Source organism: Schistosoma mansoni, assembly GCF_000237925.1.
Source record: "Schistosoma mansoni, WGS project CABG00000000 data, supercontig 0232, strain Puerto Rico, whole genome shotgun sequence".
NCBI lineage: Eukaryota > Metazoa > Platyhelminthes > Trematoda > Strigeidida > Schistosomatidae > Schistosoma > Schistosoma mansoni.
In genome coordinates, this window is record NW_017386097.1 from 79,485 (window position 1) to 104,709 (window position 25,225).

General features: G+C 35.4%; 1 protein-coding gene and 1 non-coding gene across 3 annotated transcripts in view; both read right to left on the minus strand.

Annotated features, from left to right (window-relative positions):
• Positions 1-1,473: 1,473 nt before the first annotated feature.
• Smp_tRNA_01103_Gln_TTG.1.1 lies at positions 1,474-1,540 on the minus strand. The gene has a single exon. It is a non-coding gene (tRNA).
• Positions 1,541-6,023: 4,483 nt separating this feature from the next.
• Smp_079860.1 (o-acyltransferase (membrane bound) domain containing protein, putative) overlaps positions 6,024-25,225 on the minus strand; it is a gene marked incomplete at its 3' end in the record, with an annotated part of 22,430 nt that continues 3,228 nt past the window's right edge. Inside the window, exons 6-12 of one of the 2 annotated variants that reach the window (XM_018791388.1) lie at positions 24,436-24,468; positions 22,492-22,582; positions 20,113-20,211; positions 18,384-18,487; positions 16,773-16,969; positions 8,688-8,843; positions 6,024-6,938 (exon numbers count right to left, since the gene is read on the minus strand). In XM_018791388.1, coding sequence (XP_018647334.1) covers positions 6,854-6,938; positions 8,688-8,843; positions 16,773-16,969; positions 18,384-18,487; positions 20,113-20,211; positions 22,492-22,582; positions 24,436-24,468 — 765 coding nt within the window. The remainder of the gene's footprint in view (positions 6,939-8,687; positions 8,844-16,772; positions 16,970-18,383; positions 18,488-20,112; positions 20,212-22,491; positions 22,583-24,435; positions 24,469-25,225) is intronic. The other variant, XM_018791399.1, reaches the window with a different exon arrangement.

A 25,225-nucleotide genomic window follows, 5' to 3' on the forward strand; every position in this document is an offset into this window, starting at 1 on the left:
TCCGTTGGTATACAATAATTCATATTTCTGAATCCATTGATTGAGTGTTAGGTGATAGGAAATAGTCAACAGGAAACCATGGTCCTAAATTTCAAGCTAGTTGTGTTAGGATATTATGATAATTAGAAGTATTTGAATTGTAGTATAAACTAGTAATCCCCGGAATAACGCAATGTAATCAAGAAGTATTAGATGAGCCCGAACGAATGTATTGTATTTGGAATTCAAAATTACAACAGTCATCAATACGAAGAAGTCATTGATTTATTTAAACATCACAGATATTCACAGGAATATCCCAAAAATTAACTCGAACGTAAAATGGTATGTTTTCAGACTCTTTACATATTTCACATGTTATTTCTTATTGGTCATTATTTTCAGTTGTCCTAACTATGACTTTCACGTGTCGTTTTCCTATTGGTCAATCTTGAGTTGTCCTAATTATAACCTTTACGTGTCCTTCCTTTCCATTGGTTACTGTTAATAGTCATCTTAACTGTATAAATATGCCTTGTCTGTAAATCATCTTTGACCTGCTTCTGACCCCATAAACAATTCTTATTTAACGGCTGTGTTCTGATTTACTGGAGGTTGGGGAACAGTATTGGGGTCGTACTAGGATATCTGAATTTGGTCAACCGGTAGAATTTCATGTAGTCTTATCACAATACGCAATATTTAGCAACGCAATAATTTCGCGACGTAACAAGTTGATACTCATAAGGCATACCTGTAATCTTGAGAGATCTGGTATGTCTCTTGTGAGATTCGAAATAGCATGCCACAGTTCACGTCTCATAGTTTGAAACGTTACCAGTGGGTTATTTGGGTCACAATAAACCTTCTGTACGATCGATATTCGCAGTTGATTGACCACTGAGTCATGAGTAATTGTCATGTTTATCTATTCCTTCGGTCAGTCAGTCATTTCGTAATACTATGTGACAATCACCCATTTTTATCAGAATTGACTACCTCATGAGCACTTTAAGCGGAATTTCCTAAAATCATTACGAACTTGGCTAACAACACAATTCTTCTAGCTTATTAATTTTATCGTCAACTGATTCTCACTAATTTACTTATGAGATCAACATTGTTGAACAAGTAAAATTCTAAGTTTTCTATCGAAACTTTATGAATCCTTATGAATATTGAATATAAACAAAAAATACTACAATCACGGTTAATTGATATAATTGTAAATTCATGTTCTTGCAAAATACATATAGTATTAGTGATTAAATTCACTTAGTATTGTTTGTTTGAATCTTCCCATTGATGTTTAGAACTGCAACTGGTCAGTCTCTTATTGGCATATGTGCATACTGTGCTTATTGCCTCGATATAGCCCCAATTCATAAGCATCATAAGCAAAGATGGATAGTGGCTAGTAGTGGAATTCAAGACGCGCGTTTCGTCCTATTTCGGACTCGTCAGCTGGATGTACCTGCATCTCAGAGTTGATGTTCACTCTGGGACTTGAACCCAGTACCTTTCGCTTCAAACACCATCGCGTTATCCACTCAGCTACTGAGTCCTGATTAGTTGAACAAAATACAAATTGAGTACTTTAAAACAATCATTTCTCTCTGTAAAAATAAATAAATCTATACACGAATTTCTTATTCATGAAAAGAATCAATTCAGTTAACTAATTGAAAGCATATTATAAAACTGTCAGATATAACACATTTCATTATGTGGTCGATAGTCAATAACGATGGCTATCCCCTGCTGCTCCAATTCCAGAAGTATTTATACATATATTAGGAAGTCTGGGGAAAAAGGCTAATGACAATTATCAATAGTTATAAATCAGTCGTTTAATTCAATTAAATGATAGACAAATATTTAGATTGCTTTATTCAATTCCTTCCCGTTGTAAATTTCAGTAAAGTATGAACAACAATATTATGAGAATAAGATGAATTCATTTTAGCTATCTACAACTTAGAAACGATTTTAGTGATCCTGTGTCTGACTCCAGTTATATTGTATGATGATTTGTTATCGAAATATGGATACCGTCAACCCTCGTATCTGATTCCAAACCGTTGCTTGAAGTTACTAACTCCTAGTCTGAGCTATGTTGGTAGATGCAGACTATCTGGTTGGGGTCCGCGTGACTATCGTAACCAACGGCCGGAGACTCCAGGTGACATGGCTCAGAATCGATCACAATGGCGCAGGTATATACACTCTTTATCTTCCCTTAAACCTTGAGATCAAGATTGCTTCATATCTGTCTTCCTTCCTATACTATATCCTTATATACAACCTATAATTTATATACTACCACCACCACTAAATTAACTACTATGAATCCGGTGTTCATCTTGTTGTGCTAATGAGGTATGGCAACTTGGACCGATGCATAAATGTGCCTGGTCCTACGTTGTAGCTGACTGACTGACTGACGTATATGATTAACGGCTTAAATCGCGTTAGTGAATAGCGGGATTAAATAAGTCAAACACGAGAATGGATTTTGAATTCGTATATTTCATACAATCGTGGATTTGGACAGACAATCAAGGAAACGAAGCGAAGGCGAGTAAGTCAACTCAATTTAATCAATCGTAACTCGATATTTAAAGTGAAACAAAAAAAATATGTCAAAATGTAGCTTGAGAAGAATGAATAAATTGGTGTTTTCAAAAGCTAGAATAACCTCTGTGGACTTAAGATAGTTATCAGCCGCTACACGATAATATCAATCTGAACTACGAACTTAACTAAATGAAACAACTATTAATAAGAAGGGGTTTTTGTGGAGATTTAGTATTTTCATAGTTGAAAGCGTGAGTCAATTGAAGCCAGACCACCATGGAAAACCTGGAAGCACTGAACGGCCGTTTCGTCCTATTGTGGGACTCCTCAGCAGTGATTAGTTGGAGTTAGACATAAACACCATGAGATGCCGGCTCAGTGGTCTGTCGGTTAAGTGCTCTGACGCGAGACTGGTAGGTCCTGAGTTCGAATCTCGCGAAGCGAGGTCGTGGACGCGCACTGCTGAGGAAACCCACAATAGGACGAAACGACTGTCCAGTGCTTCCAGGTTTTGCCTGGTGGTCTAGTTTCAATTGACTCACGCTTTCAAATAATAATAAATTTCGGTAATGCAATGAGAAGACGAAGTTTATCAGAATTATGTGATATATTTGCGTAATACATTTTGAACAATCTGACCACACATATACTCGTTAAGACATTTTTATATGAAAATAAGATCACAGGGTAGACAGACATCTTTCTTCATTGAGAAACATTTGGTTGAAACTGGTCATAAGGTTAACATCAAGTCAGTATTTGTAGTGTTGTACAAAAGCCTTCAAGGACGTATACTAAGGTTTATTGAAGCTTTGGCTATACGGAGATTGAAACCCCCTTTACGTATTCAAAAAAAACTTGTTCCTACACTTAACCTACCCTGGTAATGCTAATCCAGAGTGGTCATCACATTGTTTTTGTGCACTTTATTTATTTTCTTTCTTTCTTACGGCCTACCTTAACCTTTCTGGTTGACCTTTTAATTTTCATATAAAAATGTCTTAACAAGTATACTATGCGTGATCAGATTATTCGAAATGTATTACGCAAATACATAACATAATTCTGAAAATTTTCGTCTCTTCATTGCATTGTCGAAATTTATGAAAGGGGCTAATTGTTTTAAACTACTAACAACCCCAAAGTACGGGATAACTGTTTTGTTCAGTAGTGTGTATTTATGAGCACTCCACAGCGGATCAAAGCCAGAAAATTGAAGTTCGCCTCAATGATATTAAATAATCCTCACGACCCCCAAAATGGTACTAATGATTACAGTGTAGATTAAATTTTTCGGTTGACATGTTGGTGCAGATTAAAAAAGAAAACAGTTGCAGAAGAATTAAAAATCTAGTGAAAATACTATTGTCACCAAACAAATGACGACAGTACAGAAAATATCATTTGCTTAAGTTGAAAAGACATAATTGCAGTTAATTTTACAGATGGTAGTCTACAATAAAATAGGAGACGTTGCGTAATTTAACAAAATTATCAAATAATAAAGATAGGTTATGTAACAGTCTTAGAAAGAAACAGTAATCATTTATTGGAGATTACGATGTTTGTTTACTTATAGAATATAGAAGACAAAGCATTGAGTAATAATTGGCATTAACAAATAGATCTTTGTATACGAAAGGGTCATTTTTATTTGCTTATTACACCATGACCACAGTGATTATTACTAATCACTATCTTATTCTTCATCTTCCATACTCACGAAGAGGATAATTATCTTTTGCGTTTTTCTAAAAAAAACTATCTATAACAGTGTTAACACCGTTGAACTGAGACTCAGTGATCTTAAGGTTAACCATTCGCGCTCAAGACCAAACGTTCTAGGTTCAGTTTCAATGAAATTCAACAATCTCCATAAATTCTTACTAACAACATTTGAAAACTTTTTGATGAATTTGTAGAATGATGCAACACATCTTTTTTTATTAGTGGTTTATTGAGTTTTATCAATGAGACCATTGAATTGCAGAACTTCTATTGTCATTCTAGAAAATAACAGCCTCTACTTGTATATGCAGTTTCACAAATGAATCATCTAGCTCGAACGACACAACACTACTAATGACATCCACCAGAGCTGTAAATATTCATCATCATTCCTAAATTAATTACAAGTACAACTCTAGAGATCAGAGTGAACATCAACTCTGAGATGCAGGTACATTCAGCTGACGAGTCCCAAATAAGACGAAACACACATCCTGGATTCCACTGCTAACCATTATCCATCTTTGCTTACAATTAAAAAATTTGCCGAAACGCTGGTTTATTTGTAAAGTTAATCATACGAATATTTTAGAGAAACAAAATTGAAAAGAGGATGGAAACAAAATTTAAGAAATGGAAGTATACTGTCACAGGTTGTATAATATTTTAAAAAAGCTGAATAGTTGAGCAAAACTCAAATAAGAACTAAGTAATAAGAGATTATATTACAAACCGTGGCAAAATAGTTAGGTAGTGAATTCTTAAAGCCATTTATTTATTTGAACACATTAATATTGGTACAAGGGGGCACCAGATATGTATGCGCCACACAAAAATTTGTCATTTCATTTGTGTGAGAGCTATTATACTGCCCGGGGCTCCCAGACCGAAACATGTGGTTTTCTTAGGGGGCCACACCCGGAGCCTTCGACCTAAAGGTCTGATCCACAAGACAGTGGAGCATCGTAAGGAGATGCAGTTCCATGGTAGCCGGTGACCGACGATTGATTCATACGCCATTTGTTCCCTCAGCATACTGGAGCCCATGTGCACCATTGGTTTGGAATCAAGGTTTCCCAACACCACTAAGTGGCCCCTCCGTGTCCAACAACCCGGTTAAAGCGCCGGACATTCGCTTTTCTTCCTCTCACTTTCGTAAACAACACGCCAGTCACGAGGAGGCAGTGAGTAAAACTTCCATGGCAGAGGCTTTATACGCGTGGCCCTGTGAGAGCATTTCGAGAAAGAGGGCAGACCCTCCCCACTCTCGACCGTACCAGGGCACAGATTGATACGACTTTCTAGACGCATAAATTCGATTGATATCTTTTAATAGCAAATGCTTCAGTTATGCACTGATGACTTTGTTTAGAAAGAAAATTAAAGATTGCAGACTAAACCATTCAGTTAAGAAAAGATAATTCATTCCATACGAAACTTGACGCTAGTATGTATGTGCGGAGTAACATACCGATGAACGTTTACGAAAAAGCACCTTGTTTGTATCACACTCAAATAATTTCGCTGATCATAGCGGTAATTAATACCTATAGATAAAAAAAATGATTCAATAAAAAAATATTTTCATAGTTCAAATCATGAGTCAATTGAAGCTAGACCACCATGGAAAACCTGGAAGCACTGGACGGCCGTTTCATCCTATTATGAGATGATGTAAATTAAGTGGTATATCACAGTTTCAAATTACACCACTCATCAGTCATATCAGCATGAGAAATACTGTATCACATCTTTTTTTATTTATTGACATATGAACAATATTAATAATAATAATAATGATTATAAAACACATATATACTCCCTTGTCTTTTATCAAATGCCAGTTTTATAAACAAATAGTATAGTGTTACCATGAAAAAAACAAAACAAAATAGTACATAAATGTTGCTTTCACATGAATATCGGCGGATAAATTTTACACAGAAACACACACTTTTTCCACAACTTAAACAGATAAATAATAACAAAATAGTAAACATACATTTTTTGGATAATAGAGGATGAAAAAAATAAGTAAAACCAAACAAACAGACATAGTTTTGAGGTCAGTTGTAAAACGCTGAGTAGTTGAGGGGGAGAGGCTGGTGGTAATAATGGTAACCCCATTAATATTACTACTAATAAGAATGATAAATGTAATATGATGTGTGAAGTAATATCGGTTGATAAAACGAGCGTGTATAGGGTTCGTATGTTGGGGGAGGGGATCATATGCTTATTGTTAATAATAAGTAATAGTGAAGATAGTGTTAATATCATTACCAATAAACAACAGATATGTTGAGATTGAAACAGAATTGCTTTAAGCAATCAATAAAAATAATAGATAAGCAAATATTCAAACAAAAACCTGCATTTGTTCTTCATAAACATGGAATAATAAGAAGAACAGTAAGGAAAGGAAATATGATTCATCAGCTTTATTGACCCTTTTCTTTACCTCTAATAGTAACGAGTAAATTTGTGAATAATAAATGACAAATACTCATTAAAAAAATTTTTTTCATTTTTAAAAAATAAAATGTCATATTTAATCAGTAGTATATTCTTATATTTCCCCTGGTTTACTACATAATAAAGGAAGACCAATAATTAAAGCCAATGGTCCAATATGTCCAATAAAGCGCATTTGTCTAAAGAGAAAGAAAATAGAGAAGAAAACAGTAGTAGTGTAGTGTATATTCTACGATGATTGTTATCTAATTAATGTACTAATATAGAATAGAATCACCTTTGTATTACGAAAATTATGTTTAATTGTTTGATTTAACGAACGTTAAAGATTAGAATGCGGAAATAAATCAAGTGACTGACTACAGATTAAACAAATCATTTATATTAAAATGAAATTCGAATAAATATACAATCGCAGTATGAGGATTTGATTAGATTGTAATATTTTCATAGTTGAATTCACGGGTCGATCTACGCTAGACCACCATCGAGAACCTCGAAGTACTGCACGGCTGTTTTGTTCTAGAGGTCTAGAAGTTAAGCGTTTGTGTGCGAGACTGAACGTCCTGGGTTCGAGTTCCGCATGCAGGATCGTGGATGTGCACCTCTGAGGAGTCCCGTTCTAGGACGAAATGGCCATCCAATGTTTTCATTGGTGGTTTAGCTAAGATCGACTCGTGAATCCAACTATGAAAAAATATACAATGTATTGAAACCACATTGTTAAAGATCGATCATAATTGGAAATATTGAAGAATTGTATATCGTAGATGTAAAGTCTTCAATTTAAAAATACAAAGGTTTGAAATCATTTTTACTTACTGATCAGCATGAACAACCAATCGGTTGTATGCAATGATTCTTATTACACTCTTATACAATGTTTACTTGACTGATAGGTAACTGTGTAAATTCTAATTCTACTAAGTATTTTATAATCTTGTATATAAGTATATTTCCCAATATTTAGTATTGCTGGTTCTATTGTAATCATTCTCATAAATGCAACTACTCATTTCGTGTAACAAACATTTCTTATACTCAGATGCGGTGTTTTTAATGGGTATAGATATTTACCCATTGTTATTAAAATACATATATATTGAACATTTGAACTTCATTCGCTAACGCAGCTCCCACTCCACTTTAAATTTTTTCAGTCACACACCAGGTCGGGGTCACGTATAGGAAGTGAAGAAGGAGATTGATTATGAATACAGTGGTCTTGAGTGCTGTTAGAGGTATGAGGGCAGTTATCACTTCCCGGTTGCCCACATCGTGGAAGGGTATTTCTTGAGGGACCTGAAAAGGAAATTGGGTTAGAAGTGGTCTTAATGACCTGAGAGCGTGACCGCAGTGCCCAAGGGACAACTGCTTGAGGTCGGTCACGCACGGCCTTTTTGTGGGGGATTTTTGACATGTTAGCTCCGTTCTTCAAAGGACCTTACCGTCGGAGACGGAAATCCGTGGGATAAGGCGAGGTGTGCATTTCTAGGATCGACCTTATCTAGTCCCACCCCTCCTTGTGGAAAGGCAGCATCGCTGTCATGCTGGTTGTCTGAAGGAAACACCTTACTGCTGTCACACCTCTGTACAGTCAGCAGTACGACTTCGGACCTTGGGTTTGCTGCTTTTAGTCTCACCGCTCTTCAACCGACCTGTCTGGCATGGTAGGACCTCAAGGAACGATTGTTCCAGCCAGTATAGCTCGATTGGTTCATCACGATAGGCAAGCCCGACCACTACGTCAAGGTAGCAGCAACGGTCGGGGGGTACATAGAAATGGGTACATCTAGTCGCCGAACCAAATAAAAATCTCCACTTGAGCTAAAAAAAAAATCCTCAACATTTCAAGATGGAACGAATTAATACATAAGCCGTATATAACAATACGTGATAAAATTACATATATATAAAATTTAACTAACCTCCAAAAATGCAATACTTTATCAGTAGTCAAAAGAAGAAACGATACACCCAAATAATTTAAGCATAACATAGCGCTTATATTAGTTAGTACATTATAGAAACAATGTAATCCGGATGAACGAAGAAAATACGGTCGAAGATATTTTCGACAAACTCTAGATAAATATTATTTTGAAGAAGAAAACAAAAAAAATTTTTTTATCTGATGGTTAATTTATGAAATAATTTGACAGTTAGAAAAGTTTGTAATATCACTTTGTCAGTTAGTCGGTTGCATACAATTTTACCTGAATATTCTAAATTAGTCAACAAGTGAACATTCTAGTTGATCAACCACTGAAAAGTCAGAGAATAAAAGTTATTTCTAAAAGCATGTCTACCAGAAATTTAAAAAAAAAACATAGAGAAAGAGGGCAAACCTGACGAACAACACCTCAAATTATCGATTTTAATGATAGTAATATTACCAACAGTAATTTCTTTATGAATGTAAGCTTTCGCTTATTTAGGCAACATATTTTTAAAAAAATGTGGTAATAATAGCATAGCCTTTTTTTGAATAAAAAGCTTTGCTGTAGAACTGATACATCATATCTACTCTACCTAACGCGATATAAACAAGTTTATACTATATCTTATTGGAAGACGTATATATATTATGATATATTCAATAAGTGGTGACCTTGTAAATGTCTTTATGAAATGACATGCATTTCTTTGATCTAGTACTTAAACTTTGCATAAAACATGGTGTTAGAGAGATAAAGTCCTGACCACCTTACCGTCTGATCAGGCTGAGATGATCGCCTCACACACCAAATGCCCAGATGTGGTCGAGGGTGAAGAGAGTCAGTTCTCCCTCTCAAAATGATTTTATATGGCCTCACGTATACAGCCTCTGCCAGGGAAGTCCTATTCACTGTCTTTTCGCGGTGGGGGTGTTGTTTACGAAATTGAGGGAGCGAAAGGAGAGTGTTTGGTTCTTTAACCGGGTTGGTGGGTATGGAGGATCCATCTAGGTGAGTTGGAAAACCCTGATTCCAAACCAATGTTGCCACATGGGCTCCAGGATCCTGAGGGAACAAACGGCGTATGAACCTATTGTTGGTCACCGGCTACCATGGGACTGCATCTTACGTTGCTCCACTGCCTTGTGGATTAGACCTTCAAGTCAAAGGCTCGGAGTGTGGCTGCCTAAAAAACCACACGCTACAGTTTGGACATCCGGGAAGTATCCTATCCCTCACACAAATCCAATAACGAAGTGTAGCGCATATGTATTTGATGCCCCCTTGTACCAATACTTATGTGTTTAAATAAATAAAATAAATAATCAAGGCAGGTGGATGAATCGAGCTTTCAGAAAATTCATACGTAAATTTGATACCGAATCACTACTAGGTCTTCATTGTTTAGGTTATGGGGATTTAAAATGTCGCCCCTCAAATCTTCTTAGAATTTAAGATCAAGATATAATAGAAAGCAGTGGTGGATAACACATGCGTTACTGTGTTTGCATAGTACCAACATTACAGTGAAGTAGTATTCAAACCAGTAACTGTGTAGTTCCTTGGAAACTTGGTTATGAGTAACATCCTGATGCGTAGGCGAAGATGATGATTGGGTGTTTGTTAAGTCAGACTAGCAGATAGTCTGACAGGTGTTAGACAAGTTATATATTCCCCTACCCTTATTATTGTTGTCGGTTTTTGATATGGAAATATACTTACGTTCTAGGCAGGTTGGTCATGTGTTCTTGATTTAAGTTGTCCTGTAGAATAGACACTGGGAGGGTATCTTGTAAAGATATTGGTCTAAGGCAAATTAACGTCTAATTCGTGTAGACGGGAAACCAAACGTAAGAACACACCCAGTGTGACAGGAATGTACGATACTATCAGGTCAAACACGTTGAACTACTTGGGATGAATTTGAATCTAAAATTGTATGACTCGATATTATCTTAACAAAACCTGGATCCTACTGAACTATGATGTATCAATTACTATGAAGCCCCTATATGCAGCTATTCATCTCAGCAATAGCTCAATTTAAAAAAAGCTTGGATATTCTACTAATCAGATAAACAGACTGAGTGAACTGATGTGTAGTCAGTACACTCTTTGGATGAAAGGCAAATTTCCTGCTTACTTCACAAGTGACGCAAGTTGGAGAAAGCCAACCGAGTCTACTGAATCTCCGTTGAGATTTCGTCAGACACCAGACCATCAGGACTGATGAGACTATAAAGGTCCAACTACTTCACTCCCTATCACCAATTCAGGCGATGACACAAACCAACAATGAAGTGGTATTTCACATTCGAAGGAAAAAACTACATCGCAGCCATGCTTGCATTATTGCCCAAGATGGTCAGAAGACTCTTCATTTTCCCAGAGTCTTCACCAAGCAGAACCATATCATTTGCTTATTCTGAGTCAAACAGTTAATCTCATTGTCGAAGGTCAACCCCTGAAATGTCAAACGATGGAAGTGTTATTTTCTAAAGCGTGTACGCGACAAAGTTAAATAAAGATGGGGAAAGAAGATGACCTTGGCAAACACTACTTGAGGCAGCCGATTCCGATGACAGTTCGCCATAAGCTTTGACTTGACCATTAGTGTTCGAGTAGAGAGACTGTACAAGGTTAATGTAGTTCGTTGGTACGTCTTTCAATGACAGACACTGCAACAAAACCTCATGATCAACGGAGTCGAACGCCATCTTTAGGTTAAGGAATACCGCTATGGGAAGGCGTTGAAAAGTATATCTGTTTCAGAATTTGCTGAAGGGTGAATAGCTGGCCTATACATAAACTTACAGGTCTGAAACCAGTCGGGATTTCTCGTGTTTGCTCTTCACGAGCTCTCGTTAGACATCGAAGTATTACTAAGGTTAACATTTTACACACTATATTAGCCTCTGATTGTCATAAGGGGTTTCTTGTCCCTTCTTATAAACTCGGACAATTAGTGATCGAAACCAGTCAGAGGAGAGTACGTACAGTTCTTAGATTTTGGCAAAATTTCAGTTAATCTAACTACTAAAACTGGGTTACCATCCTTAAAAATTTAAAGCATTAGTCCATTAGATTCTGTTGCTCTGTCTTACTTGAGATTGCTTATAGCCATTTCAATCTCACTGAGTTGAAGGATTTAACATCATAGAATTTAAACAAACACACACTCCGTTAACAATATAGAAATGCAGATACTTTTTTTCAAAAACTATGTCATACAAAATGAATATTTCTCCAACATAATTATATCAATGAACTTATATTGATAAGATAAGCACATGTATATAAATTCATATAATATCTTTAAATGGGATCGTATATATAACTAATAGAGAGAGAGAGTAGTTCATTAAAATATTACTGATTCTTTTAAATTATGATATTCACTATGATTATTATTAGCACTGATATAATCGGCTATTGATATACTAAAGATAATTTAAACTAAACAGAAAATAAGCAAAGATGGATAGTGGCTACCAGTGGAATCCAGGATGCGCGTTTCGTTCTATTTGGGACTCGTCAGCTGGATGTACCTGCATCTCAGAGTTGATGTTCACTCTGGGAATTGAACCCAGTATCTTTCGCTTCAAACGCCATCACGTTATCCACTCGGCCACTGAGCCCTGATAGCTACTTGCTTGTACAATGGGTTGAAGTTTAAATTCACTTGGTATTGTTTGTTCGAATCTTCGTATTGATGTTTAGGACTGTAATTAAAGAAACGCGAGTTCGCGATTTCACTGCTAGCCACTATCCATCTTTGCTTATAATGCTTATGAATTAAGGCTATATCGAGGCAATACGCACAGTATACACATATGCTAATGAGACTGATCAATTGCAATCCTAAATATCAATGGGAAGATTCAAACAAACAATATCAAGTGAATTTAAACAGAAAATAATTTTTTTTACAGGTCATCATTATCATGTGATGTTTATTCTTTCTCATTCTCTACTTAATCAATGACCTTATAAGATGGATGAGGATCTAATCGAAAACAATATTGTTCGCTTATATATGTTGTTCTAAATCACAATATGGGAATTTTTCAAACTTATAAGAAAAATCACTCAATCAAAAAAAGAGAATAACCATTAGAAAATGAAGAATAAATAGAAGAAATAACTAGATAAAACTGTAAGCGAACATGAACAGCTTGTAGGTTGAATCTGTCAGAGATTAATTTCGATTGTAAGGTACCATTGAAAATTGTAGAATTCTAGATAGCTATTTCATCCTAGTGGAGCTTCTTCGAAGCGTGCATCGATGATTTGGTCGCGGATCAAATTCAGAACCTTAAGATTCTTATGACGAACATGTAATCAATGAAACCAATGGATCAGCGTCTAATTGTAACTTTAATAGATTTGCGGATATAATTCACCAATCATCCAATGTCATTGATAGCAACTTTTTCACATTCAACATTTTCCAAACCTAAAAATCACGACTTTTTATTACAACTGTTATAATTTCTTTCATTACATCCCAGCTATTCCTATTGCTTAGTATTGTTAGACACTACCTCACTCAACAAGTCCTCAAATCAGAACACGGTTGAACAGGAACAAAAATGTATTCCAAATAACAAGAGTAGATGGAAGTAAGAAGCACAATAAGTGAATAAAGTTGGAAATGTGTAACAGTGGATTTTAAGTTGGCAGTTCAGATGTTAAGCGCCAAAAGCTAGACCTGAAAGTTAAGAGGTTGGATTATGGACGTAATTCAAGATTTTTCAACACATCACAAAACATTTCTAATAACCGGTTACAGTTATTGTGCAGGCCCAAATCAGAGAGTGTACAACTATTCACATTAGCAGTGGATAAATTCAGTGACTGATGTAACTTTGTTACTGGTCTGTTTTAAATCTATTATAATGCCAGTCACAATTGTAAGTCCGGTTAGGCTGTGATTAGGTACGTTTATATGATTTTGAAATGATAGATATTTGTAGCTCGCTTCTACCTAAATTTCTTCTTATGTTTTTCGGAAGAACAACGAAAGCTTCACGACTAAACCACTGAGCTCAGAGAACGAAACTCTACCAAGATTCAGTCAGATACACGCAAAATATGTTGTAACAATCTCAGTCGACGAAGGTTTATAGTCTCACTTAAAGTTTAAAGTAAGAACAATCAATATTTTCTGAATACTAAACTGTTCTTTCTTGCTGAAATTGGCCACCACTGCTACTGGTATGAATTGCTTACGGCTGCAAAAGAACTGCTTCCTACTACCTAATACACGAAACTAATAACGAGTTCCACAGAAGTAGGGACAAATAAAGTTTGTGTGAAACACCATAACATAGAATGTGCCAAACATTAGAATTTAACAAAAAAGGGTCAAAAGAAATGTGTTTAGGGTTATTTTTATACAGAAATATTAAATCTACTACAATTTCATCCGTTTTATCGAAAACTAGAAACAACATACTTCTATCAATAACTAACTACTATCCTAATTCAACATCCCAGTGAAGGTGTAGAGGCAGGAAACAAAAAAATTGTAAAAAGGTACACTTATCAAAATGATCATTCTCCATCCCAATTTTGTCAAGGAGAAACATCAGCCGAAGAACTAACACAAATCAAAAACTAAACACTTATGTAACCCTAGTCTGGAATTTGTTAACAATATGCAACCATGAGTTTAAGATTTGTAGGTATCATTACCAAGTTTTGATTTGATAATTTCGAATAAATTGAGCATCGGGTAGATTGTTATAAATAAATATTTGTAATATCCCAATAAGTAGAAAAATTAGATTTTCTGACGTTTTGTAACTCAGTGTAAGCTACTTCTTCAGAGAATAACTAACCAAATTAAGATTAATCGTAGTTTAAATAGTACAGCAGATTAATACAAATACTATGGGGATCGTCACGAAATAGGTCACAAAACGTCAGAAAATCTAATTTTTCTACTTATTGGGATATTACAAATATATTATTAATTTATTCATAAGAGGAATTTAGCCAAGAACCTTCAAATCACATGTTAAGCACATCCTAAGAATCACAGAAGGAAAAACAAAAAGATGGTCTCACAAAATGTTTCTACAAAGTTTACTCAGTACATTCTTTGAAAAAGTCGAAATATTTACAAGTGTGAGGTCTGCCAGGGATTTATTGAGTAAATAATAGACATAAGGTGGATAATATTGAGTGTATTCAACATAATACACATAAAACGTTTACTTGAAAAAACTATAATTATCCAACGTTTCTAACATGACCTATAAATATCCAGAAGGAAAGATCTGTTGTGAATAAATGTACTAGCCCCTAAATGCCCTGGTACGGCCAAGAGTGGAGAGAGTCCGCCCTCCCTCTCCAAATGCTCTCACATGGCCACACGAATATACAGCCTCTGCCAGGGAAGTCCTACTCACTGCCTTCTCGTGGCATTACTGTTGTTTACGAAATTGAGAGGAAAAAAAGCGAATGTCCGGTGTTTTAATCGGGTTGATGGACACAGCGCGTCCACCTAGGGGAGTTGAAAAACCCTCATTCCAAACCAATGGTGTACATGGGTTCCAGTATCCTGAGGGAACGAATGGCGTATGAATCAATCGTTGGTCACCGGCTACCATGGAACTACACCTCCTTACGATGCTCCACTGCCTTGTGGATCAGATCTTTAGGTCAAAGGCTGGGGGTGTGGTCCCCTGAGAAAACAACCTGCTTCAGTTTGGGGACCTGGGCAGTATCCCAGCCCTCACACGAATCAAATGAGATTTGTGTGGCGCATATGTATATGGTTCCCCTTTGTACCAATATTTATGTGTTTAAATAAAAAAATAAAAGAATAAATGTACTAGAAGAATGAATTTTAATACATAAAATCAATGATTTTACTTTCATAGTTGCAAGCGTGAGTCAACTGAAGCTAGACCACCAAGGAGAAGCAGTGACCTGTGGAGTTCAAACCACGTCTATTGTGATATAGGAACTTACTGAAGACAATTGGTGAACGGTCGCTCAACTACGTGGATTGGTTGGAGTTAGACATAAACACCGTCGGATGACGGCTCAGTGGTCTATCGGTTAAGTGCTCTGGCGCGAGACTTTTAGGTCCTGGGTTCGAATCTCTTGAGACGAGGTCGTGGATGCGCACTGCTGAGGAGTCCCACAATACGACGAAACGGCCGTCTGGTGCTTCCACGTTTTCCTTGGTGGTCTAGCTTCAATTGACTCACGTTCGCAACTATGAAAATACTAAATCTCCACAAAACCTCTTCTGATAATGATCTTACTGTTCTATGATGTAATCATTCATTCTGTTATTATTAACAGTATTATTTACTTTTAAAACAAACATTTCTGAGTGTTAACTTCTCAACACACACAAATTATGCATTCACTTCAACAATATTAGGTAAAATATTTACACTCATATTAAAACCTCATAAAATTAAAGTATGTCACTCTAGTCGATGATGAATTGAGCTTATTTTCAATGTATCACATGTCATTCTCATCAAGTGCGATCAGGAAAATAAAAAAAAGGATATATACAGAATGAACAAGATAAACACACGCATTGTTTCGATACTTGATAAGTATATTTTCAAGTACAGTCTTATAATTGGAAAAAAACAGTTTCAAAACATTAGCTACCTTTTTCAAGCACTAACATTTTTTTATTGAAGTGGTAGGTTATAGCTAATGTGAAATAGAAGAAAGTGAAAGAGGAAATTACTACATAATGTATATAATGTATATTCAAACCAAAAGAGCAACTTTGAAGGGTGAGCATATTTACAAGTAGTTTTTCACACAAAAAATATTATATCTGGTAAAACGTATGGTTCAACTGATAGATAGAACAATTAGGTGAAATGGAACCGATAACTGGACGACATGAAATCAATGTCGTGTGACCAGAAAACACTAGTTATGCTCTGTATATATGAAATAGAGAGAGTATACTAATGAGTATCAAACTAGAGAAAATATCAGCTTCACAATAAAAACGAAGTCAATATGACATTGAATCGAATATAATAAGTAAACTCTTCGTTCCCATATCAAAAAAAAACTTAAACTAACCTTCCTGCCACTGTGATTAGAGCTGCAGATACAAAAGCTAGATAATAACCTGGATAGAAACCATGCCACATAGCTGATGCAGCGAAAACTGCCCAAACAGCATAACGTTTTGGTACACGATCGTATATACATTCACGTAACCAACGTGTTGTCGCTGTATTCCAAGAATCTATGATTGCTTTTGTACTTGTACCAAGCTTAAGAAAATATAAATAATCTTCATAATAGATAATCATTTCCTCATAATAAAATACATATACAGCTTTAACATACTATAATCAATAAACTAGGTTCTAGAAAGAGAAACAGTAGTGGCACGTTACAACAATGATTTGAAAGTAATTTTGAACGTGAATTGATATTAACTAAAGAGTGGTTACAATTACGTAAGCATTGAATAGGTGCTTTTCGCTAAATTAAGACGTCACAGAAGTGTGCACCTACAATGTAACACCGTATGAGGTTAAAGGAAAGATCTATACATCTCATGGTAAACACAACATAGTTAAATCAAACTACAATGATCAAAACGGACAGTCAAAATAAATATCCAAACAACAACACTCATAAAATTTAAGGTCAACAAAACAAGCAATCAATTGTACATGAAGAAATTCTTATAAATCATTTCTGTCTGAAATTTGTTTTTTATGATATTGTCTAGAAAGGTAATAAACGCTACTGAATTAAACTATTCAACTCAGAGAATACAAATTCACCAGAAATATTTAACTCGCTTAATAAGAATTAAGTAGTTGTAGCACATTATTGTGATGAGAAAAATTTCTTCTCAATTGTACCACGATCCCGCCTCGCGGGATTCGAACCCAGGATGCGCACTGCAGCGGAGTCCCACAATAGGACGAAACGGCCGTCTAGTGCTTCCAGGTTTTCCATGGTGGTCTAGCTTCAATTGACTCATGATCTTACCTATATAAAGTTACACTTATAATCAATGATAATTATAAACGATAATGATAATAATGATTTCCAATGAAATACTGAATATTACATATTTTACTTAACCTGTATGTTTAAAAAGGTAGCATTAGATAGTAAATTATTGATTGAATTTATCAGTCATAATATTATCAACAATTTACATTCGAGGTTCTTTTCAGTATTGATTCATACGAGAACTTAACAGATCTTAATCATCAAGTTTTGTTGATGTTACACTAGTTAGATAATCATTGAAAACTAGAGAGCATCACATAACCGTTTCACACATACTAGTAATAGATTTCTCAGTAGTGTGTACATCTGACACTAGGATTTTGTGGTGAATACACTAACTACACCTTGAGACTACCACCACTATCTTGATAGGTAACGGATCATAATCTAAACACATACACAAACTTTAATTTGTTCACGATATTCCAAGATTATATTTCATTTTCACCGGTAATAAGTATCTCACATTTGATATAAAATATTTTTTAACATTCGTCGTCCTGTAAACTCGAATGAACTATTTGTAAAACTTCATAGATTCGATTCACATAAATTGTACTATTCATCTTTTCATAATCAATACCCTTTTACCTAACAGATACTTATTCGCTGACAGAATAAGTAAATAGTTAACAAAACAAGGAATGTCCTTACTTCAATAGGCAAAAAGTAAATATTAGTAGCCAGACGATATTCCGGTTCGCCTTTATTATTAAATCCAGAAAATCCAAAACCTGCGACTAAATTTGATAGACAACCTAATCGGGAAATAAACAAATAAGTATATATATACATGCATCAAGTCTAGGTAATTCACATAATGTTATTGACAAGTCGACAACTGAGTCAAACGTGAATTAGAATCAAGTAGTTGTATTCATTTATCTGAACACATAAACATTGGTACAATGGGGCACCAAACACATATGCGCCACACAATAGCAATGATGCCAGTAGTAGTTATCATAGGTTTCCGTGAGGGCTGGGATACTGTCTGGGTGCCCAAACCGAGGCAGGTGATTACACTAGGGGGCTACACTCCGGGCCTTTGACCTAATGTTCTAATTCATAAGGCAGTGCAGCAACGTTAGGGGTGTAGTCTCATGGTAGCCAGTGACCAACAATAGGTTCATACGCCATTTGTACACTCAGGATCCTGGAGCCTACGTGGCAACATTGGTTTGAAATCAGAGTTTTCCAACTCATTTAGATGGATCCTCCATACCCACCAACCCGATTAAAGCGTCAGATATTCGCTTTTCGTCCTCTTTGTATACAACACCTCCGACGCGAGAAGACAGTGAGTAGGTCTTCCCTGGCAGTGGCTGTATACGTGAGGCCATATGAGAGCATTTCGAGAGGGAGGGCTGACTCTCTCCACCCTCAACTGTACAAAAGCATTCGGGAGCTGAATCAAGTAGTAATATTAGATAACAGCAGAAATACGATTGGATGCATTTAACAAAGTATCTGAACATTTCTTATTGCGTAATCTTATAATTTCTACGACTGTTATTTTAGTAAGCAGAGATGGATAGTGGCTAGCAGTGGAATCCAGGATGCGCGTTTCGTTCTATTTGGGACTCGTCAGCTAGATGTACCTGCATCTCAGAGTTGACGTTCACTCTGGGACTCGAACCTAGTACCCTCGCTTCAAACGCCATCGCGCTATCCACTCGGCCACTGAGTCCTGATAGCCACTTGCTTTTATTTTAGTGTTTATATTTTTCTAATCATTGACCTATTTCCTATTATGTAACATTGATTCAAGTCTTTATTATTCTTATCACAACGAGTACACTTGTCATTACACTACCAATTTGTACTTTTTACTTATTATGTTTAGTTATGTAATCTATTCCACTGTTGTTATCATTGACTCATAAACTGCCTTGATTGGTTTAATAATTTCGTATATGCATATAAATATTATTGTATATTAGAGTAAAGTCTGATAAGGATCTAATCGAAAACAATATTGTTCGCTTATTTATGTTGTTCTAAAATTAACTATCATACATGTGTAATATCAGTTCTTTCTGAAACCTTTGTTCCCAATCAATTATTTTAATAGATTTCGTTGTCTTTATTTGTCCTCTCTTTTACGGTGACTGGATTGATTGGTTGACCTCTTACATATTGGTTATAAAAAATTGGAAAGCTCACTTTTACATGGAGTAGGCACTGTTGGATGTAGGCAAATAAAGCTTCTGAAAGACCTTTTTCTTTGGTTCAAAAGTTCATAACTGGTCAAATTGGTCGAATGTTTAAGACCCAGTATCAAAGTTACACACCCAACTCGTAAAGTAAGATATGAAAAAACCGAGACAATAATTAAGCGAAATCTACTGATCACCATGAAGTGAAAATTAATAATACTTACTAAGAGTCCAAGCAAAATAAAACTTTTGACGAAAACCAAAACAAGCGATTGATAAGTAGATAAATTTTTGAAAGTAATTCTTTTTTGCAAAATCTTCGGCTGATGGGTAAAAAGAAAAGAAAATACGTATAGAAAAACTATAAATCCCAATCATACTGTAAAACTGTCAAGACCACAAATGAGGAAAAATTCAAGGACTCTGCTGTTTCACCAAAAGCAAAATATGTCATTCAAATCTATCATCACAATTACTTGATTATACGCTTTTAGGAGCGACTATATGTGGCAGTCATGGTTCGCCTGTGCTTCTAAGGTAAAGTGAATTGACGGGTGACAATTATTGAAAGTATTCAAGATTTCACTGAGGTCTATGTCTTCTTCACAAATAATGAAAGTATTATCCAAATATCTCTTATATAAATGAAATCTCTCAATTATTGGTCGAAGTACAGAATTTTCTAGATTGGCCATGAAACAATCAGCCAAGAGAGGACCCAATGGAGAGACCATTGGACCTCAATGAAGTCTTGAATATTTTCAATAATTGTCACCCGTCAATTCAATTTACCTTAGAAGCACAGGCGAACCATGAATCTCATTTCCCTGATGTCCGTTTAAAAAGAATGTCTGATGGTTTTTTACAGAGATCTATTACATAGAAAACCTACCTGGAATGGACAATACATGAATTTCCATAGTTGGGTCCCATTGAGTCGAAAGAGGAACTTAATTCACTCCTTATGCTCTAGGATCAAGCGAATCTGTTTCAATGACACAACAGATGAAGAACTATTTCATCTTCGACAGACCCTCATCAGAAATGGCTATCCACCTAGGTTAATCGATAGCAACTTAATACTTAGACTTCATCAGGAAAAAGCCTAGACAGTACAGAAGAAAACTTTGTTTATGAATATGGAATTTAAAGGAGGTACGGCTGCCGAAATCTTAAATAAACGGATTTCAAGATCGTTGAATAAAACATTCTACACAGCTAAGCTTCGAATTGTTTTCTCTAACCGGCCTACCATTCTGGGGTCTGTTAAGAATAAACTTCCGCCTTGGGCCACATCAATGTGTATCTATAAATTTACTTGCTCATGTGGGGCACGTTACATAGGCCGCACAAAGCGATCACTTTAAAAACGCATCTCGGAACACTATCCGGCTTGGCTCTTAAAAGGAGAATGTAAAAAAATTACTAGTTCGATACAAGAGCATTTAATTAACTGTGGACACATCGCTCCAAAAGACTTCTTTTAAATTAATCTACAGGGTCAAAGGAACCGGATTGAAAGGGGGTCGAGTCAATATTTTATGCACTGCTGAGGCATTGGCAATCCACGAACTCGAGCCTGAACTTTGCGTGCAGAAACGATTTGTCCAACCTCTCACCCAACCTTGGCCTTAATTACCTTAATGGATAGTGTAGTGAATGAGGCTCAGTTGAGGACAACCGATTGTATTTTAATAAAAAAAATTACAGAGTTCTTTGGTAGAATGTGCAAACTATACATTAAATACATCATTTTATTTTACAAAATTTGTTATTTCGGTTATGCTTAAAAGAATCTTTAATCAAGTTTCTCAATAATTACACAAATTCAACCCTGATATGTAAATACTGACAGCCTTGTGTGAACCGTTGAGGATTAAGATAGAGCCTCATGGATTTTGCACAAACGTGATGGTATGGTGAACCTGTAAATATCAAACAATTCTTGTATTCGTAGCAAATAAATAGTTAATTAGTTTAGTAAAATTAAGTGAACAGATGGCAGAAAAGTGAATAAATAATAACACGATATTAGTGTATCTGCTGTCTACATACATACATAAACTGCCCAAGAAATAGATTACCCCAGGAATACCTAATGTAATGTGTGCAATGACATACTATATATATATATATATATATATATATATATCAGTTTAATTTTGAATAAGGAGCTGGGAGAGTCTAGGCATACGAAGTGCCTGTGATCACAGACAATAAGATCAAACGGTGGGTGAGAAATTATACCCGAGAGACGCTATTGGAGGAAGTTGATTATATTCTAAGTCAACGTCCCACTCAGCCTACATATCTTTGTTATAGGTCAGAAGAACAAACGTATAAATATCAATGATTTGTGTGCTTATTTATTTGGTTTCGCCAATTACATATTTTTAATCAATTCCTTAGTCTTCTCACTTGTACGGGTGATTGGTGGAGCGGGCATCTTAATCAGACGTTGTAGGTTATAAGACAGAATGCAAAAACGTTATAACGGAGGTTAAGATCTTATCGTTAGTGACATCAGGAAACAATATTTATAACTAATGTAACAATATATATATATATATATATATATATATATAAAGTAGCAAATGGCTTACACAAAAATGCCTCTGGTTTAAAACTATTAAAGGACCATAAGAGTAATATACCATGAAGTAGTAGAAGTTTCATCTGTTTCCATTTTTCTGCCTATAGAAAAATAGGAACGAAAGGAAAATTTGTTTTTAATTGGGGAGAAAGAATGTAAATTTCCATATATTGGACACTGAATAAATCGCATAATACACTTAATAATTACACAGACCATGAACTTAACACGATAATTTCGGTCACATATGATTTTTAGGAAAAGAGCTATTATAACAACCACCACTAGCCATTCAGTCATTATCAACGTAGAGCCTATCACAAAGGTCCGTTGGCCCATGTTGCCATATCACATTATCAAGACCAGTGGCAAAAAGGTCGAAATAAGGTAGTGGTAATGATAGGAAGAAAGACTAAACATTGATAATATGGTTTGAAAAGAGAGTGGAAATGTAAGTATGAAGGAATACTGGAATTCATGATTGAGAGGATGAATATATTTTGCATCAATGTGAATGTTTCCGAGCTATGCCATTTAAAGTTCCCAACCACTGGTTTTGTCCAACTGCTAATGACTTTATGGATTGGTCTCATGTCTTGGTTAGGACACCCTACCCCTCTTCAAACTCTTTAGCCAAAATAGCACGACTAGGTAATCGGTGGTTAGGTATACGCAACATGTCTGAGTCCACCTCAAATCATGAAGACTTCCAATCTCACCAACCGACTACCCACCTACGTCTAGTACCCTATGCTCAACCTGAATGTTTCTCACTTAGTCGTTACACGATAGATAAGTAATGCATTGAAGATAAATATGACCAAAAACATCCAACCTACACGTCTTCTACTTTCACAGACACAGAATAGTACAGAGTGCAATGTTGCTCAATATACTCGGGCTTCAGTCATAAATAACATACCATACACAGTGGTTTGCTGGGATGAAATTCGTAAAATACGTCGAAGCCACCGAAGCAAGTATTTCAAGATGATGACACCAACTGGATGATCGTCACTGTCTTCGAACACAAATTTCTGAACTTTTGCACACTGATGCAGACCGTACAACAGATAGATTTGGTTGTCTTTGGAAGGTCTGGAAATCGATGTGCGCTGTATATTGTCAAGTTAGACACCATTATTATGGCAAACGTAATTTCTATTACGTTCTTTAGAATGTCTGGTATACCCAATGGATACTCGGTATGACTTTTAAGAGGGGAATGTAAAATACATAATAGCTCAATACAGGAGCACGTCATCAACTTTGGCTATGTTGCCCCAAAGAAATCTTCCTTCAAAATAATCTACATAATGGAAAGAATGAGATCAAATGGAGGTTGGGTCAAGAAATTATGTACTGCTGAGGCACTGGCAATTCACCTATTGAAGCAACATGTCCAACCATTTATACTTCTATCACCTTAATGTCATTTTCCAGTATGCTTTAGTATTGCTTATATTTTAATTACTATTTTGTGCCTTTCATAAACCGCAATCAGTTATTACTATCCTCTAACAAATTTCCATGGTTATTACCCAACTGTTATTGCGACATTTACATTTTGATTTTTTGTCATATCTGTCAAGTGGACAGCTATTTTTTATAGTTCAAACCAGCAAATTATTTTCACTTTGCTTTTTGATGTAATCTCTTTTTGTCTTTCTATAGACACGAATGTACAGTTTGAGTAAATGATTCTTTTGAAAAGAGAATTCTCTTTACTGAATTTTCGTTATTTTTATTTAATGACACAATGATTACTTTAGTTTTCTTATAACTTAATCCATTATACGGTAGATATGCTGAAACAATTAGGACTGTATATAAAGCAGATAAATGTTTACAATCTATTTTACTATTAATAGCAGTCCCGTACTACATAGACCTTTTTCATGATAGCTTGATTATAATGAAACAGTAATAGCTGGAACATTTCGCATATACTTACTTTAGCGGAAAGTATCGCCTCCTTGTTATCCTCCTAAATTTAAAAATACATACCCAGTGTTACAAATAAAATAGCATAACAAAACGTTAGGACAATTATAGTTAGCAAGCTTAATCCTAAAAATCTTTCAGAAACAGAATTTGAGAATCTCTAGGCAACGCATTCAATATTTTACGGATTGTACATGAAATATATATGATAGGAGAGTAATAACTTTACACATGATCATGCTTTATAACCGTTAACTTGCTTAATGATATTTATCATTTCAATAGTAAACAATCAACATAATGAATAAACGTTGGAACACATTTTACTTTTTATTTCTACACTAAAACTTACTGAAATGATTGATTGTAGGAATAATCAATAAGTGATATACACGACAAACTCCCGACTATAGCTGCTACCCTGAGATGGAGAGCATTGACTAGTAACATAACCTAATCGACCTACATTGGTTGGAACACTAATCCGGTGATATTTAACCATCTGCTACGTTAGCATAAATATTAAGCAAAGTTGAACTTTCTAAACGGTCCTATATGAAGTTATGGTTTTTAATTTTGTTATATGAATATTAAATACTTGAACACGTATTTTTTATTCCCCTACTTGTAAACTTCTGTTTGGCACGCAAACTATTATTGCGTGTCTTACATTCTCCAATTTATTGCTAACTTGTTACGGAACTTGTTATATCCCCCGGTGAATTACGAATGGTAACTTTTGGGCCTATTTATGGATCAATGTAACATGACTATTTCCTATTGTACAATTATTACGTAAC